Source organism: Protopterus annectens, chromosome 2.part1, assembly GCF_019279795.1.
Source record: "Protopterus annectens isolate FY-2018-M chromosome 2.part1, PAN1.0, whole genome shotgun sequence".
Taxonomy (NCBI): Eukaryota; Metazoa; Chordata; order Ceratodontiformes; family Protopteridae; genus Protopterus; species Protopterus annectens.
The window spans coordinates 1,114,993,382-1,115,014,191 of NC_056729.1; the positions used below are offsets into that span (position 1 = coordinate 1,114,993,382).

General features: G+C 33.2%; 1 protein-coding gene and 1 long non-coding RNA gene across 3 annotated transcripts in view; one reads left to right on the top strand and one right to left on the bottom strand.

Annotated features, from left to right (window-relative positions):
• The window catches only part of LOC122794345, a 587,167-nt gene that overhangs the window by 288,851 nt on the left and 277,506 nt on the right, over positions 1 to 20,810 (bottom strand). The window lies entirely within an intron of this gene.
• RHAG (Rh associated glycoprotein) overlaps positions 1 to 20,810 on the top strand; it is a 394,323-nt gene that overhangs the window by 175,594 nt on the left and 197,919 nt on the right. For both annotated transcript variants that reach the window (XM_044062656.1, XM_044062657.1), the window contains exons 3-4: positions 4,910 to 5,060; positions 15,743 to 15,890. In XM_044062656.1, the coding sequence (XP_043918591.1) occupies positions 4,910 to 5,060; positions 15,743 to 15,890 (299 nt within the window). The remainder of the gene's footprint in view (positions 1 to 4,909; positions 5,061 to 15,742; positions 15,891 to 20,810) is intronic.

The window sequence follows — 20,810 nt, forward strand, 5'->3', positions numbered from 1 at the left end:
TGCCACTTAAGAATGCCAGTAGTTATTCATTTAAGCATTCAGCTGTTAGTAATTAAAGGAAAACAGGGTAATCTGGTAGTTGTGGAGGCCCCCTTTTTTTTTTAATAATCCGCTTCCAAAATTAATAAAAATAACAACAGAGATATATTGTCTGTTGCCCTCTCATGCTTCACTCATAGGCCCACAGTCTTTATGCAGTGCCATTAAAACATGAACTGTAACAATTACCTGTCTAGAAAATGAAATTTAAGCATATAAATAATGAGTCATTTGGTATTATGTACAGGGGTGAGGTCACAGCCCAAATTTTGGCAAAAACTTCTACTTGCCATAACCCTTTTCAACATGTCCTCTTTTTATAGAGTCATAGGTAAATACTAAGCTAATTGTTCAGAATGGACAGTTTAAGCCTAGCCAGTAAGCTGAGGTCAGAATCAAATCATACTACACAAATCTATCAGGTGAAGACCTTAACCATGTGGTAGTTCTTTTGGTAATATTGCCTGCTGATCTCCAGATACTAACTCTTTCTGCCTTTAGGTGTGCTCTTCCACATCTGTCTGGCACTCTTGCATCTTTCTTCTGTACCTCTGAAAAGGGTTTTAGTGGCCATCCTTCCCTTAAATTCTTCTCTATTTGCTGCTGTACTGCCATCATCCAGCGGCCCATTTAGTTACCCTTGTTGCTGCAATTGGGCAGATCTTTTCAATTTGCTCATTACTCCTCCAAGCTCTAGGAAAGTGTTCATCCCCAGTGGAAATAAGATAGTACAGCAGGATACAACAACCATAATTTGAGTTTTAAGCTTCTGCATAGACAGGTTCAAGTGAGGAAGAAACTTGTTTCACTTTAGCCTGGTTCCTGCATAGTAATCATGATCCAAAAAGACCTTTTTATCTGTGATCTGGACAATTTTCCCCTTCTTCCACAGCTGAGACAGGAGTAGTTCCTTAATCTGGTATAGCTGTACTTTGATAATTATTGGTCTGGGGAAAGTGGGATGTTCGCCTTGCTGAGGCAAATACTAAGGTGTGTTTGATCTGTAGGATTTTTTCTTTTGGAATATCAGTTCATTTTTCTCAGCATTCCAGTTACATATTCTTTGTAGTCTTTTCCATCTACGATTTCTGGAACATTTGTTAGTCTTAAATTTTTCTCAACAAATGCCCAAAAAAGGAAAACATGGCCTCAAGCACACACCAGATTCAAAGTAAAATGATTTAATGTGACCAAGACATTAAGTGATTTCATCCATAGCAGAACGTTATAAGCACTATCATCAAGTTTCAAGATATTTTTTCCTTTTTTTGCACATTTGTTGTAATTTTCAGCTTTATTTGCCTCACAAATATCATTTTCATTGGTGATTACTCTTAAGTTTTTCCTCTGTCATTCTGTTCTACATCTCAATGAGCTTTTCCTGTATTTATTTATGCATTGCCTCCAGATCTGATAGCCACTATAAATGTTCTTTCTCCATTTTCTTTAGGGCTACAATATCATCCGAGTATGTTGTGAATGCATTCTCTGTGATCTTCAGTCTTTTGTTAGGTTTATTCATGTTTTCCTTAAGTGAGTCACTCATTTCATTGCCACATTATACACTTTGTCTAGTTTCTGTCGCAATTAATCCAGTATTTTGCTTTGGTTCTCCATTTGTAGTACTTTTCCTCCATCTCCTTCCAGGATCTTTGTTTTCTGATTATCTCTGTCAGTTTTATTTCATTGCTGGTCCTTTTCTGTTTTGGCAGCAACTTTTATTATCTTGTTTTCAACTAGTCTTGTAGAAAAGACTGAAAAGTTGCAACTATCTAGCTCATTAACATACTGGAGTTTCAGGCCTCTGAACAGGCTTAGTGTCAGATGAAAGTAGGACAATAAGAGTCACCACTTGCGGAAAGATGGGGCATCAATGAACCTAGGTAGTTACAGACCTATAAGTTTGACTGTAAGGCTATGAAGTGGATCATTATGAATTAATAAATAATGATGTATGAAATATTCAAACTTTTGACCCAAGTCAGTTTAGTTTTGTCAAGGACAGCTCTTGCCTGCTTAACCTAGTTAACTTTTTCGAAAAGGTTACTGAAGCAATGGATGAGGGAAAATCAGTATTTGACACAATCCCACACTCATATTGCGATAAAGTTTCCCAGGTAAAATTTAATCTCTATGCAACTGATTCAGAAACAAATTAGCTCAAAAACAAAACCAGGTAATTAGGGTAGGCATTTCTACCTCCTCCAAAAGGCCTCTAAAAGGCCTGGCACTAGTGAATACCAAGATCTTCCAAGAGGGTCTTTTCCAAACAAACAAATGCTGTCACAACTATGGGCTAAAACTAAATGCCATAAAATGTATGAAAGTCTCCTTTGGCAACCATAACATAACTTGTAACTATTACATTGACAACACACTCCAAAAAAATCAATCCAGTAGTTAGAAACTTCAGAACTTACAGTATGTGGATAACAAACTGTCCTTTGATTGCCATGTATCTACTACTACAGGAAATTCCTTATTCATTTTATAGACTATTACTAAGGATATGGAGTCCAGGTCCTGGAATGTGATCATTCCAATTTATTTTTAGACTTATTACTCCAGTCATTGAGTATAATACCTCCTTTGGTAGGAAGGTACCTGTCCAAACACTAAACACAACTTGTAAAAGCACAACATCTTCTCACCAAGAACATTAAGGGCTTAAATCATAAAAGGAACACTGCCTATCTCAAAGCCTTGTCCCTTTTCTTGTTATCATATAGGTTACTGAGGGTCAATCTCTACTACAATAACAGAGTCTGAACAAACCCTATCACCTCAGATCTTTTGCACATTTGCAAGTCCAATGATGACATAAACTCACACTCAGGACATCTTAATCTCTTCTACAGGATATTAGGCAGATATATATATATACGAGAATACTATTTCTTTGTGGGCATTTTCTTCTGCACATAAAACAAAGTACTTCCCTTACATTTTTCATACATAATCTGGAAGAATGGATGGATGGGAAACCACAAATTGCATCCTAATTTAGCATCCTTGTCTGTTATGGATAGGAGTAACATGTAAATGTTCTTCCCAGCTCTGGGTTATTCGTACATAAATTTTAACTGCTAAAATGTTCATGGGACTGCAGGGATAGGCTTTTAATGGTCCTCATGGATCAATAGTCTAGTAAGAGTAAAACAACTGTAAAGTGAGCATAGCAAACAAATACTTTAATAAAAGGTTGAGGAATTTCATTCCACAAGTATTAGGAACTTCATCAGAACGATAAAAACATGATCAAAAAGATTTAAACACACTTCTCAAAACCACATGACTCACCCAATTAACCAATAAATATTTAAATTACTTTGACATCATAATTTCTAAGTTTTAAAACAGGATTTAAAGATATAGACTCATTTAATCCAGTATATATTAACACGTGTATGTGTAATCTCTGTAATCATTTTTCCTTACATTTTTTTAATTTTGCCAGATGGTCTGCATGTTTTCAGTTATTTCTTTTATTTTTCAGTTCTTTCCTATTCTTTTATTGTTTGTATTCAATCATTTATTTATTTATTTTGCAGTTCATTGTTTACTTTGTTACTTGAAACTTTATAGCATATTTGTCCCATAGCTGTAAACAGCATCTGTACGATGTATATGAAATGCATGTAGTCATTATTTAGTGACTTTTGAAAGTTTTTATGATGGTATTATGTTTTTTTTTTTTTGCAAGGAATGTACATATGTTAAAGGGGATAGCTACAGATATATGTCCACCCAGTGGTATAAACCTTGGCTGTAGATGATTGTCACTGTTGAAATGACACCCCAACCTCATATTCAAAAATGGGAAAGGGGGTTGTGGATGGGGGGTTGTGGATGGATGGATGTACAAATTTAAGTATATATATATATATATATATATATATATATATATATATATAGATATATGTATAGATATATGTATATATATATATATATATATATATATATATATATATATATATATATATATATATATATATGTATGTATAGAGGGAGAGAGAGATAAATCTATAATATATATATATATATATATATATATATATATATATATATATATATATATATATATATATATATGCCTATCTATTTATCTATGTTCCAATATATTCAAATAAATACTTTGGATAGACATAGTGTAAAATAATGAAAACATAAGGAAATAGTAACAGTTAAAAGAAATAAGCATTCCAGTATATGTACAATATGTATAACATGCTATGAAATAAATGAGATAAAGAGCCAATGTATGTACAGTATGTACACTTGACAGAGACACAACTAATTGAGCCACAGTCGAGATGTACATGGTACAGTGACATAGTTATGTTCATATATCCTCTCTTGGAGCTTTCTAATGGTCTTCTTATCATAGTAGAGCGAACCACAAACTGAACAACTAGCCGCAACAGTTATTATTTTCCAGTAGCAGGATGGTAAAATACATTCAGATTATATTTATGACAACTCAAGTTCCTACTAGAAGCAGCAAGCAAAAACAATGCACACTAAAAGTGAAGGAAATTTTTATTTTGGTAGTCTCATCTTTAGTACTTTGCTTGAAATAACTATTTTCCCTTCCTAACTGTGACAGAGTTGTCTCTCAGGCAGAGCAATTTGAGGCATCTAAGTTAAGTTACATGTAATACAGAAATTAATTAATGTTTTCCTAGCAGATATCACAATAATCTTTTTGCCATCCATGAAAATATTCCATATCATGTCAAATAAAGTATTTAGCTTATTCAGAAAATAAATTTGATACATTTAAACTGTATATAAATGAATGCTGCTTTTGTGATTATAATGACAAATATAGACTTCAAGCTCACTTGCATTTCTTTCTTTCTTTTTACAGTATGATAAATGCCGATTTCAGCACAGCAACAGTTCTGATCTCCTTCGGCGCAGTCTTAGGAAAAATAAGTCCTGTGCAGATGCTGATCATGACAATTATAGAGATAACGATATTTGCAACAAACGAGCATCTAGTAGCTGAAATACTTAAGGTAAGATTTACAACTGATTTTCTTTTCAACATTACTGTACAGTAATCTCGTTGAACAAACTTGCCAAGGTATGCAGGATATGAAGGAATCATGAGTCTGACTATGTATGACTGTAGCTGAGAATGAACTAAAGTCGACATACACTGGCAGACTAAAGCTGGAACACCTGTAGTCATGAAGTGTTTACATTTTGCTTGATTGTGAAGGAATTTTTGTAAATTCAAGTCTGAACTTATTGAAGGAGGTGAAGTTTAGAAAGAGGAATTTATTTATTTATTTATGTAGTTCAGTTAACTGGGTAAATGAAATCATTGCAGACCCTTTTTACCCACAATCTGGGCCCAGAGGGCAACAAATATAATACAGTGGGCATTCAAACAAATATAATTCAGATATTATATGATGAACATAATGCAAAAAATATAGTACAGTGAACATTAGTATTGACAGCAATGGAATATGTTAAGCATACATTGCATTGATTTACATAGGAATTAGTTACAATAAATGCAGTTCCTAAGTGTTACGAAATCAGAAAGAGAAAAAAGATTAGGAAAGAAGATAGGAATATAGACAGTCAGAAGGACATACTTTAAGAGAATCTATTCAAGACTGTAAGTCATGAAGGTATGGAATGTTAAAAAGTGGTATAGAAACTGACCATGCATTATCTCAGAAAAAAGAACGAGAAGTTTCTTTAGAATTGTTTTTTAAGTTTTCTTCAAAAATATAGCAAAATATCTTCATTCCTTTTCTTGACTGGCAAGTAGTTCCAAATTGCAGGACTAAGTTTTGAAAAGCTGTCTGAGCTATGACTGTACTGAGATAGGGTTTGATCAATGCACGCCTGTCATTTGCTATGATTTAGGTATAGTGGTGTGATTTTGGCCCTCACTTTTAGCTTTACTTTTTCTATGACGTTCTTCATAAAAATCAGACCTCTTTATGGGTACATACTTTATTAAATGGATAAACTAAGTCTAGGAGAAGATTCACTACCACTAGTTATGTCTTTTCAACACTAGTGTACAGTAATCTTGTTTAATAAATGTGCCAAGGCATGCAGGATGTGAAGAAATGAGTCTGACTATGTCATGTAGAGACTACTATATAAATACATTCTATTGTGATAAATAGGAAAGTGGTCCACTTTCTGACCCTCTGCTATGACTTTTAATGCTTGGAGGTTGAGAGGTATGGACCAGTGTAATTACTTCACTGGGATAGTCTCTTGGGAGGTATGATTGCTCTTTGATTGGCAACCTTATTTCCAAAGTTGTACAATGTCCTTGCTGGATGATAATGAAAAGCAAGGGGTTATAGCGAAAGGTTACCCTACTACTTATGGGTAGCCCATAGTACTCTTTGAAGAGATCACAATGAAGGGTGTTATTGTCTGCTAGCTGGGTGAATCATACGATTCCCAAAGCTTGGGGCCTAGAACAGAGAAATAATAAACATGAGAACACTACATATAAGAGAACTGACACAGATGATGTTGGGAGAAGACAAGAGAAAATCACAGGGGAGGGAAGGGCTAGAAAAAATGGCAAGCAGACAGAGCACATATACCTTAAGTAGTAAATGTAATCACCACAAAGGTATTAATGGAGGCAATTTTTGGGGTGGAAGTATTCCTTGTAGTTTTAAAAATATGAATTGTTGGTTTATGACTATGCAACACGTTTCCTTATTTAAGAAATATGACACCAACAATGTTGGTTAAAAGTCCAACGGTATAATAGAGTTGTACAAAAAAGCAACCAGGAAACAAGTTACCTGCTTGAGAAGGGGGGGGGGGGTAGGCAGGTAATAACTGTGTTATGTGCAACTTATTTCCTACTATGTTTTCTTCCACTTTCCTCAAGATGAAGAGTCTGATGTACTCAGCAAGGCAGAGAGATATTTATTGGGATAGAATAGACTGTATAGGCTGCAAAGATAAGATGCACCTCCTTGATAATATCAGCCAGACAGTGTAATTCATAAATATAGTCTGCACCAAGCAAATATAACCACAACATGGTAGTTGTACATGTGGGGGAGGGGCGAATGACTTTACGACAAAATGACCTGAGGGAGATTCAGAGGCACATATCTCAGCTCTCTATGCAAGTCACAAATGCATTCAAGACCCTGATGCTGAGCAGAATCCTCCCTTAGCCACAAGTGATACCTAGATACACAGAAAAGATGACAGGCTTCAAGAAATGACTAAATAATTGGTGTCATTCTAGGGAATCCTATATGGAACAAGATGCATGACACTCCTATTTAGTTTGCAAAGGCTGACCTGGCTAAAGGCCTTGCTGCCACATAGTGCTATTTTTAGACAAAGTTCAATGAACAGTCCAACGTAGCAAATGTAATAATATCAAAACAGATCCAAGTTAAGGTGCCACTGAGACAGTCTTGCATTTGAAAGGCATCCATAAGTGTGTATCACTAAAGCACGGTTTAAATGTTAAATGCCCAGAAAGTACTTACTCCATACCTGGAATTAGCACATGCCATTTATTCAGACTAAAAGGCAACTGTGGTAGTTTGACCATATTTGTCAGAGACCATATCACCTCTAGACAGATTCCCAGAGGATAGAACTTATTGATCTCAAAATCACACTGAACAAAATCAGCTATCTGTTTACAGCCTGCTATTGGATACCTTCTTTGTTCTTAGAAGTGCGTATCAGGTTCCTAACTGTCATGGATAAACTTCCCATAAGTAAGAACTCCATAATTCTGGGAAACTTTTGTTATCCTACAATTGGCTGGAGTACCTACAGCTCCAATGTAAGATATGCAAAGCAGTTTTTAGAGCTAATAAATAAAACGTCAGTGGACCAGGTTGTTACTAACTAAACTAGAGGACAAAATATTCTTGAACTGGTGTGTTATCATCATGCACAACTTCACTAGTAACTCCCTTCATGATTAAGTCACACACACACACACACACACACACACACACACACACACACACACACACACACACACACACACACACACACACACACTCACACACACACACCATGATGGTACTGTGTTTTTTTTTTTTTGTAAGGAATTTACATATGTTAAATGAGAGAGCTACAGATATGTGTAAACCTTGGCTGTAGATGATTGGCACTGTTGAAGTGACACCCCAACCCCATGTGCAAAAATGGGAGAAGGGGTTGTGGATGGATGGATGTACAAATGTATATATAAATAAATAAATAAATATATATATATATATATATATATATATATATATATATATATATATATATATATATATATATATATATATCTATATGTGTGTGTGTGTGTGTGTGTGTATATATTTATATATTTATCTGCATATCTACTTATCTATGTTCCAATATAATCAAAATATTCAAATAAATACTTTGGATAGATATGGTATAAAATAATAAAAATATAAGTAAATAGTAACAGTTAAAAGAAATAAGCATTCCAGTATATGTACAATATGTATAACATGCTATGAAATAAATGAGATAAAGAGCCAATGTATGTACAGTATGTACACTTGACAGAGACACAACTAATTGAGCCACAGTCGAATGAGGCAAGATGCACATGGTATAGTGACATAGTTATGGCCATATATCCTCTCTTGGAGCTTTCTAATGGTCTTCTTATCATAGTAGAGTGAACCACAAACTGAACAACTAGATGCAACAGTTATTATTTACCAGTAGCAGGACAGTAAAATACATTCAGATTATATTTATTATAACGAAAGTTCCTACTAGAAGCAGCAAGCAAAATCAATGCACACTAAAAGTGAAGTACATTTTTATTTTGGTAGTCTCATCTTTAGTACTTTGCTTGAAATAACTATTTTCCCTTCTTGACTGTGACAGAGTTGTCTCTCAAGCTTTTTTTTAAGATTTTTATTGAGTTAGCATATATACAATATATACACAGAAAGGAAGAATTTAAAAATCACATAATGTTATACTGTGTTAGGGATACATTACACCATCAGACTAAACTAATATAAGTAACAGATTAAGTATCTTGGTATTTCAATAGCAACATTTCAATATTATCTCAACAACTAGAAGTCTTAGAATGATTTACAGACCTTATTCTAATCTCTTCTTTTTCAGTTTTTCATAACAGTGCTGTTAAATTTAAAAATTATTTGAACATAGGAACTGAGTGTGCTTTACAATTTTTTGTAATATTTTTTCTAGCTACTGCAAGGAGACTCCAAAACATCTTTTGTTATTTAGCTTTTACAGATAAAGGAAGTAGAACATTCATTAGTATTGCTGATTCCGATAAAGAACAATCATCAGAACACAACCCTTTAAAGAAGCCACTTATCTCTTATGAATAAACATTTAATTTTTCACAATCCATAAACATGTGTGCCCAATCGGCTTTTACATCTTTAATGCATCTCCACTGCATCTCCAGTGACCTGAAGAAGTCACTTTACTAAACTTAGAAATTTTATAATGGGTAACAAACACTCTATGTATATATTTCCACATAGAAACAACTTTCCAGTATACACCTGAAGATGTTTGACTAACTGACTTAAGTAATACAGTTTTATTCTTATCAATTGAGTCAATCTACTTCTACCTAAAAAAATTTAAAACTTTGCAACAAAGTTATTGTTTATAATTAACTTATATAACTTGGACAGATTTCCTTTGTAGGTCACCTTACCTTTAGTGATAGCAACCATGTACTCATATAAGTGTAGAATAGTCTTCTGTTTCTTTTCCCTCAAATTCATCTGATTTCAATCTAACATATAGTATTAGCTGATTAATAGATTCATCCAACTTGTAAATCTCTCATGAAACATTCTGATAACTTAGCTTTCCCTTTTTCAAAGCAATCAGTTCATAATACTAACCCAATCCTCTTTAGTATATTCATTTCAATAGTGTTCTGCGTTTCCACAAATCTAGGGGGTGTATGTGATGGCAAATCACAAGAATTTGCATTTTAAAATTAATGGGATTTTAAAAACATATTTCTTAACTGTTTTTAGGATTGATTTCATATATGGAGACTCTAAAGATTTAAAGATTTGTTAAATCTATCTGCTATTTCTAAAATGCTTATCCTTTTGATATTATTCTAAGTTAATCTACTAACTATAAATCCTGTTTGATCTTTATTAATTAATCTACTCTATCTCTTAATCTTGTGGCAAAAATGGAAGTATATTTTATAATCAACATTTAATAATGAAATAAGTTTTTGCAATGAAACTAACTTTTTATCCTTTCCTGGTTTATGTATAGGTCAGATTGCAGACATTTTCATGGGGGGATTATTTTTATCATTCTGGATTATCCTGAAAACTTCACTCAGTAATTCTAAAACATTTAATGGAAGCAGATATATAATTCCATACTTAAGCCATCTAACCCTGGAGCTTTAAATGCTTACGTTTTTTAAAACATCTTTAAATTCAATTAAGTTAGTAGGCTTATTCAACAGATAAATTTGCCGATCATTAAGTTTATTAGTAACATTCTTCTTTAAATACTTACCAATTTTGCAATCACTAAAATTGTTATTATCTTTATTAAGATTCTCATGGAATTTAATTAAGCATTTCCTGTATATCTGAGATAAACGTATTACTGTAAATATTTCAGATATTACTGATTTTTGCCTTTTTGCTTAAGATATTACTTCTATTAGCTATCCTGTATAGATTTTCTTGATTCATTGCATAACTTTGCAATTTTAATTTTTCTAGAGCTAATACCACTTTATGTTAAAGTTGTTTGACATTAGTTTTTTAATGCTTTCAGTATTATCTAATGTCTTTGTTATTCATACCTTACTACATGTATATCATGTTGTATTTCTAATAATGCTTTAACCCACCCTTTCATTTTATTAATAGACTATCTTCCCATTATATCCTTAATATACATTTTTAAGGAATCCAGTAGCATGACTTTACAAACCTAGCCATCTTCATTCAAGGATAGATAATTTTCTATTTGTTCTTTACTTTAACTCTTAAACTCTTTTAATTTCATCATAGATGTGGAAATTCTGTAAATAATCTGAAATTTCCCTAACTCTATTGATATAGTTATACTTAGTGCATTATGATAAAATAAATGACAGTGAATAGAAATCCTGATAATTCGAGATTGTTTCCCATGTGCATGAGTAATAGTTGAAAATAATGACTTATCTTCTGCTTTAATCACTAAATCAACTAAATTATTATTATAAGTCCATTAGTTTAGTGCTTTAGCTGATACTAGAATTTTAGATTTCTTCTTCTTACTCGTATCTTCCATCCTAAAACTATGAACCTATAGGAATCTTGATGAGTGGATGGGAGATCGTAGGTTTACCCCGGGTATCACTTCTGTGTCACTGTTAGACAGAGGCACAGTATAGTAACCTCGAAAAAGGGCATAGCAAAATTCATTTACAATGGGTGGCGAAAGCCAAACACACTCTGGCTAGGCTTATAAATGCCCTAGGGTAGATAGCCTAGTATGAACCTATGAACCTATGAACCTAAGATATACAGTTAAAATCTCCAGCTAAAATTAAACTTCCTTTCCAATGATTTTGTAATACATTTAAGTGGTCTTTAACCACTCTTGCACCTATTCCAGGAATCCAGTAAAAGTTAGATAATTACTGCAAATGTACACATTCCTTTAGGATCATTAATAGATTCCATGACGCTAGGCATTACATATATTTTTCAACAGTATAGCAGCAGTTCCTTTCTTTTTTTTGTTAAAAGAAGCAGATGATAATACTTCATAAACTATATTATTTTAAGTATTTTATATCTTAATCTACCAAATGGGTCTCTTACAAAAATATGATGTCTCCTCTATTTAATTTAAAATACTTCATTAATGATTTCCTTTTGTTGCCATTATTTATTCCATTTACATTAATTGAAAGTAGATTAAAACTATCCATACAGAGTCTTTGAGATAGATTAGTTTACCAAGAAATAATATGATATATCTATTCACCAAATTGATGTTGTGCATGAAACTGTAATGTATGCCTCTGTCTTAGTTTCCCATATATTTTTGAAATCTTCCTTTCTATACTACTCTACTAAAGCACTGAAACTCATAAGTAATAAGAACAGAAACAAATATATATATATATATATATATATATGTGTGTGTGTGTGTGTATATATATATATATATATATATATATATATATATATCTATATATATATATATTTATTACTAAGAAAACACAATCATCCATGGCCATGTGTCTCCTATCGCAGAGTTAAAATGCAGTGATGTAAACGTCCGCTTTTGGCAAAGTTGTCCCGTGTTTCTGAAATTTGATAAAGTGGAATTTCAGTGATAAAAGTTAGACCCATATATATATATATATATATATATATATATATATATATATATATATATGCAGATATTTTTTTTGCCTATTTGTGGGCTGGATAAGCACACTGGACAAAGTGTTCCTTTTCAGGGGTGACCCAGAAGCTCTGACTGTTTAAGTAACTTGCTCAGAATCACAGAGTAACTGAAGGTAGAAGGAATTTAACCCTGTACCCTGTGCACAGAAAGCAGCTCACTAAAAGCATGCTGGTACAGTCTTGGAAGAATAGAGTTATGTACAATACAGTTATATAAGGAAAGGCAGCATGTATTTACAGTCCTGATGGAAATAACATTTTGAGGGCAAGTAATCAATATGTACTGTACTATCAAGTAGCTGAAGAAATTGCAGGATTCTATTTGCATATAACTTGTTAATACAAAATCTTGGTATTTCAACTATTTACAATAAATCCAGGATCTTATAGTTTTTAAAGAGCATGGAGACAATACAGGGGCTTGCACCAAAAATAGCTAGTGTTTTTAACTATATGATACATTAACTAGAAGGAATAAAGACAATATAGGTTGGTGGGTTACTTAAAATGTTGTGTAATGCACTCTATCAGCCTCTTTCTTCAAGTATTTACATACTAAGCTGTTGGTTTCTCAATTTGTATAATTTGTAATGCAGATATTGCACTGCTGTTACTGACTTTATATAAAGTGTTTATCTAAAACTAAATTTAGTACTCTTACTGCATTATATACATAAAGTCTTCTGATTTTCTACTGGTGCTGCTTATTTATTTATGTATTTATTTATTTACATTTGTTGACCGGGATAGTCCGACTGGACACAGGTCCATTTTCAGCAGAGGCCCGGGGAGAAAAGCTCCACATTAAGTATTACTTACATTATACAGTTAAAAACATAGCATTTAAAATATAGACATTAGTCCAGCCCAGGACGTAAGACAAGAATAAAACATAGATGTAAAACAGCTGTAGAACATAGTACAATTTTAAAATATGGTGACATATACTAAACATGGTTACACATGCAGTTGAGATTCCTATGAATGTTATTACGTTACTTTTGTTTCTGCTTTTTTCTCAGGCTGCTTAGACTGCCAATTTACTTTAAAGCTATCTGACATAAGTATACCTGTTGTACCATTCACAGCCTACTCAGATATGCATACTTCCCTGGGGTTTTTGTTGCTGTCATGTATTTTTCTGAGTTTACTCACTGGAGTCAAGCAGGCGGCCACGGTAGTGCAGTGGGTAGCATTGCCACCTCACAGCAAGAGGTTCTCCAGTTCAATTCTTGGCTGGGGTGCTTTCTGTGCGGAGTCTGCATGTCCTCCCTGTGGTCACGTAGGTTTCGTCCAGGTGCTCCGGTTTCCTCCCACATCCCAAAGACGGTAGGTGGATTGAACACTCCAAATTGGCCCTAGGTGTGAGTGCATGCATGTGTGTGCCTTCTGTGGAAGGTTGAGTGCCGGGCTAGCAACTCAACACTGTAAAACTCCACTGCCAATCATGAGCAGGCAGGTGATCTGCTGTGGGGACCCATAACTGGGAAAAGCCAAAAGAAAAAGAAGAAGACTCACTGGAGTTAAGCATTTTATTGAGATTAGTAATCCAGCTTTGTCAATTCTCTTGCCCTCCCTTCTACACCTTCTTTTGTGTAGCCCTATTACATACCTTTGTTTTCTAAGTTAAAATCATTTTTCCAGGCCTTCTGTAAGGTCAGATATAAACAGAATGTGATGAATTGATCTTGATATTACTCTCTTGTAGTAGACTTCTTGTTATCACTTTTTCAGTGAGATGTGCAAAATGTATTATAGTCTCTTCAGTCCTTCTGTCTGTCCAACATTATGTCCTTACTACTACCCTAGAATGCCTTCTTAATATGTCATGAAGTTATTCATGTGTTTTACATTTCCACAGCAATTATCCAACTGTAATTTGCTATGTTAGTATAATATGTTAATTACAGAAGGAAGACATATTTTACTAGAAAGGAAATTATAGGACCGCTATGGACAGAAACTGGGAAAAATGTATTTTATTTTAATGTTCTGCATAACACAAACTTCACTGCAGCATTATACATATTTTTTTCTTATTTTTGTTATTGTTCTAAGCCTAAATGACCTGATTAGCTGATGGAGTTTGACCCACTAGTGTGATTTTTTTTCACTAATCCTTCTGTTTTGCACAATGGACTCTTTCTCCTCCAAGATATGAGATTATAATGGTAACAAGTTATACTTACAGAATCTCTGATGAATATGTTTTTGACTATATTTCAAAGACTCAGAAGGTATGTGTTCTTAGCCTTCTTTTACAAACATTATAGTTCATAGCCTTCTTTTACAAACACTATAATAAGCCCTTTCTGTCACTTGCAGAAAATGGCAACATTAAATGTTATAGTTCATAAGTAAGTATTAGGTTAGTTGCCCTTGTTGGACATTTTAAAAACTAGACAATTTTCTTTTTCAAAGGTGAGAATCCAACCCTGTATCTTGTGTCTGTGTGGTAAACATGCTGCCATCACTCTAACCCCAAAACTCAGTTCATTCATCTTTAATGAATAAGACTTTCTTAGCTCCAAATCCTCTTGAAGGTATCCTCTCACCTTCTCTCCTCAGTCAAGTGAGATTATCATGTTTCATGCCTTTCTACTTTCAGCAGTTCACTCATTTGTAACAATAGATTTAATTTGTGTCTTCATAGGATGCCTGCAGCTTCAGAGATTCATTAGAGTTATGACCACAATGAGAGGGAAAGATGGCAAGGCAATAAACAATTTGTTGTGCATGCTTATTCTGGGCCACACATCTTAAATGGGGAGTGGCTAAACATCTCTGCAATGTCAAAACAAGGCAATAAACAGCTAATCTATACTTTATATATGTGTGTGACAGTGTATGAATTATTTTATAAGGAGGAAAATATATTCTTGTTAAGGGAAAATTTTTGTTTATGGTGTAACTGGTCATTAGCTATTTAAGAATTTATCAAAGAAAGCAGTGGATGATAAAAGTGAAAGATGTAAATAGATAACACTTCTGTTACAGTTCACACAGTATTCATATTTTGTCAGCATATGGCAACTTGTAATTACTTTTATTTTTCAGATTTGACTGCCCTATTGCAGTTCCATGTTATGAATGTGTATCTGTATGTAATTGTATAGGAATTATAATAGTTTTCTAAAAATACAATATTTACTGTGAGTCTGACAGCATACTAATGCAAGAATTTAAAAGAATCAACAGTGATTTTAAAGGTTGTTTGTTATTCAGTTCACTATGTTTGTTATTCTCAACAGGCAAGTGATATTGGTGCATCAATGACTATCCATGCTTTCGGTGCATATTTTGGCCTTGCAGTAGCACGTGTCCTTTACCGTTCAGGACTTAGGAATGGTCACGATAATGAAGGGTCTGTGTACCACTCTGACTTATTTGCTATGATTGGTAAGTGAAAAATATATCTGTCGTAACATAGTCATGTGAAAAATTACATATTTTAGTATTAATAATTATGTTCCTACATTTAAACAATTAAGGTTTCTACAGTCATTTTAAGTGTGGTGTATCACTGTGAAAAAAAGTAAAAACATGCAACTTTTAGTGAATAATCAGTTATCAAGTTTTATTAAACTTAAGTACATTTATCAGCTTAGATATCCAGGGTGAAGCCATCTTTATGGTTCCTGATTTTTAAATGTTGCTTTTCACATCTTTCTTTAATAAAGTCTATAATCTTTTACATGAGCACATCCAAAATAATCTTTTCTTGATTCCCTGATTCTTGCTTACTAAACCATTTACCTGAATTAGTTTACATAGCTTTATGCATAACTTTATTGCCCTACTAATTGTTACAAAGTAGACATAAGAAAAGGTTACAACATATATACAATTATAAAAATATGAAGTAGAAATTGCCTTACAAATCCTAAACATAATCTCTGCTGCATTTAATGCTTTTTTAAGTATGTACTGATGCTCATTTTGTTTTCTGTGGTAACCAGTTGTAGATAACTAGTACTCACTACATTAACTGGTATAAAGACTTGTAGTGTCATTTTGTACCACTTTAAGTTTTGTCCAACTCTAAGATAGCCATCACTAAGATAGTACTTAAATTTAATGTTTTTGTTGGACCCCATTTTCTGCAAGGATTGCACCAGTGAAGAAAAAAGACAAGAAGGGTGGCCTACAGAGGCGGGAGTCATGGAAGGGAAACAAGTGTTAAATACTATATGTTCAATTTTTGTTTTGCTTAAACATCATATAGATGTTCTTAGTAAATAGTTTAGATTCATCTCAGCTAGAAAAGTTAACTTGGTTAATTTGGTGCTTGTTTTAAAATTGTTTGTTAGAAAATTAATTTGCAATATATTTTGTATTTTATACAAAAAGTCAACAATGACTGTCAATGCAAAAAAGAACCATGTTGAATCTACCTTTAATTAATACACTCTGTGTTTTTTTCCTGATCTCTGTGAATGTGATTTTATAAAATTACTTAATAGTAGACCAAAAAAGAAATATGTTAATCGGTCCAAACAGGAATAAGTGGCTTTATTTGATTTGCAAAAATGTAACAACTTTAGAATTATGAAAACAGATAATGGGAACGGTGTTTTAGTGATAGAAAAAAGTAAATATTGAGAATGAATGTTACAACACCTTTCCAATACAAATTGTTAAAAATTAGTGAATAGAAATTTTGAGAAGAATAGGTATAAAATAATTCTTAATTAGATTTATTGAATCAGGGGTATATTGACTTCAATTTGTATGTTTGTATGACACATATAAAATGCTAGATAAATCTTTATTGGATTTTTTTGAATCAAAGTATATTGAATTCAATGATATTTTTTTTGCTTGCTGAACAACCAAAGCTTGGAAGAATATTTGGTATACCCCAAATTCATAAACTACTGAGAAGACCTCTATTTAGGTCCATTGTGACTGGAAATAATACTATCAAAAAGTTTATGGTAGCATGGCAGTGCACTTGGGTGTACTACTAAATGCTATAGTGTGTATTTCTGCATTTTGATTCCTGGTTATTTTTGGATTCATTAAGGCAACACACTTTTGATGGCATTGAGACTATGTTGATCACTATAGATGTAGTATTGTTGTATACATCCATTACTCAAGACATAAGTATAGAGTTTGTTTAACAATATTTAAGTAATTTTACAGATTTTAAAATACCAGGTCTTTCCTTAGATTTAGTTTTACAAAATATATACATTTGTATTTTTGACAATTGTATATATCAGCAGTTAAAAAGAGTTAATGATGGGGATCAGAATGTCACCATCATTTGCTAATATGGTTTATATTGGTGGGAAGTCACAGTACTTACAAAATTAGATTTGTTTAAATTTAAGTTTTACAAATGATATATAGATGATTGTTTTCATGTGGGCATGTACATTCAAAGACTTTAAGTTTTCTGAAAGTTCATAATGCAAGTACCAGTTTTCTTTTGTTCACTATCAATGATCAAGGAGAAAAAATAAAAATTTTGGATGCTGCAATAACAATCAACAAACTAAATAAATGCCTTGAGAGCAATGTTTACAGAAAGAAAACATGTGTCAACAATTACCTACATTATAGTAGTCAACATCCTGATCATATAAAATAGAATGCAATTAGGGACCAGCCCATCAGGCTTAGTAGACTACTAAGTGATGATATAGCTTTTTGAATAAAGGTGAAATTTTAGCACAACTATTTTTCATCAGAGGTTATGTAAGAAATTGAATTATATTATCACTGAAATAATTAACAACAGATTAATTAAATGTCAACCTATTCTCAAAAGTGATTACATTTCAAAGGGTGAAAGTAATAATTTAGTACATTTGTGAAAACTTTCCCAGTAACTATTTATGTCAATTCATTAGGAATAAAAATATAATGAAAGTAAATGGGAAATAATTTTCAGTAACAGTTATTTAGTTAGAACTACTGGGTCAATTGCAGATTTTATTTACAAGATGGAATTTAATATGAAAGAATTTCTTAAAAAACAAATTCTTGATATTGACAGATTTAAACTTGGATCTTTTGGAACATATCCATATCATTCTTGTACATATGGTAGGTTTATTAATTCTGGAAATTAAGTATTTTTGAATAACAATAACAAAACACTTGACTCAAAGAATAGTTTTACTTCTAAATCGGAAGGTGTGGACTATTTGGCCAAGTACAGTTCCTGCAAGAGTCTTCATGTGGGTAAAACTACTAGAATCCTCTCACAGAGAATATATAAGGACATTAGTGCAATAAAAAGTAATGACCAAGCCAATGATTTAGCTAAATATGCAATGTGCTCTAATAGTGGCAGATTGCATTAGCATCTAATAAGCCACCAAGCTTAAATGGTGTCATTAATATAAAATGCATTTTAAAAGCAATAAATATTTAACATTTATTTTTTTAATTCTGTTTATATAAATTTATGATTTTAATGCTTATTATATCCATTTATTTATATATTTAAACAGTTTGTGTTGTTTATTGGATTGCAAAGATAACAGTTAAGAATTCATGACAGTGTGTGTCTTTTGATCACTACATCATTTGACTAATTATATTTAAAGATTAGTGTTACTTAATGAAAGTGTTCTGATGAAGTTCTAGTATGATTATTAAAGAATGGAATCACTTAACCAAATATCGCTAGTTTACAGTTGGTCTATTTGGATCACCAGAGTTATTGCTGGCTTAGGAGTTTGTATTTTAACACTTCGAGTGGTTACCGTCTTCATTTTTGAAATGTTCTAAATTAATTTGAAAAGGCCATTTTCCTTTGTAGAAAAAGCATGCTGGTTGAAAAACTTGAACTATTTCAGAAAGATTTCAGGATCTGTCATTATATAATCATTCTTATACTAAATGTAAATGATTATATAATCATTCATAAAGGTTACTAAAAGTCAATCTCTGCCTAGTGTAAAAGGAAATGATTGATCCAGATGTATTTGAAAATCATTGCCTGGAGCATATTGATGAGGGGGTACTAATACCAGATCAGAAAATATAATAAACGTAAATAGTAATATAAGAAAAATGTATCAAAATGTAGTAACCTCCCTTCCAGCACTATTAAATAGCCTTCTCAAAAAATCAGAAAATAGCAGTCATTAACTTTCTTCACAGTTACTCATCATTATCAGCCCCCTTTTCCCCATTTTTCTACATGGGGGCAGTGTATTGTGTTAACTGTTGCCAACTCTCGATTCAGTGCTACACTCCTGCCTTCTTCAATACTTATGCATGAATGTCACACATCTTCTTTCACACAATCCATCCACCTATTTGCTGGATGTCCTCATTTCCTCTTATCTTCTCCTTGTCTGTCCCAAATCTTCCTCACCAGATTGTCTTCTACTTTTCTACACATGTGCCCAAACCACCGTCATTTCTTCTCTTTGATCTTTTCTGCAATAAGAACTACTTTGCCTTCTGCTCTTATGTCCTCATTTCTTCATCTAACCCACAGCGTGCATCCTATCACCTTTCTTAGGTACTTCATTTCCATCACCTCTAGCTTCTTCAACTCTTCTGCCTTTACTGCCCAGGTTTCTGTACCATACAGTAGTACTGGTTGCACCACTGTCTTGTACACCTTACTTTTCAGCTTCTTTGGCATTCTTTTGTCATAGACTACACCTGATACTCTATGCCAGTTGGCTGCAGCCCCTCTGATTCTAGCTTTGACCTCTTCATTCGGACTACCCTTCTGCTCAACTACTCCTCCCAGATACTTGAAGGTGTTCACCTGTGCCAATATCTTCCCTTCTGTCTCTATTCTCAGCTTCTTCTGATTTCCCCAATTTGTTGCCATTATCACCATCTTATCTGTGCTTAGTTTCATCCCATGTGCCTTCAGATTTGCATTCCAATCTCCTATCCTTTACTGAAGTTCTAGCTCAGAGTCTGCCTGTACTGCCACATTGTCTACATACCACAGCTTTGTTGATCCATCCCCTCTAACCTGTTCACTAATGTAGTCCATCACCAGTATGAATAGCAGTGGGCTCAGAGAAGAACCCTGTTGTACACCCACACCCACTGGGAACCCCTCTGTGAGGTCGAACACTGTCCATACTTGAGTCATTGGGCCCTTGTACATAGCCTGCACTAATTCTACTAATGTTTCTGTGACTTCAAACCACTGAAGTACTGCCCAGATCAGCTTTCTTGGGGCCTTGTCACATGCTTTCTCAAAATCTAGGAGTGCCCAGTGGGACTATCTCTTCATCTCTAGCTTCTTCTCACATATCTGTCTCAATGCAAACATTGGATCAGTTGTGCTGAATCCAAACTGCTTATCTTCCATCTTACATTCTACTA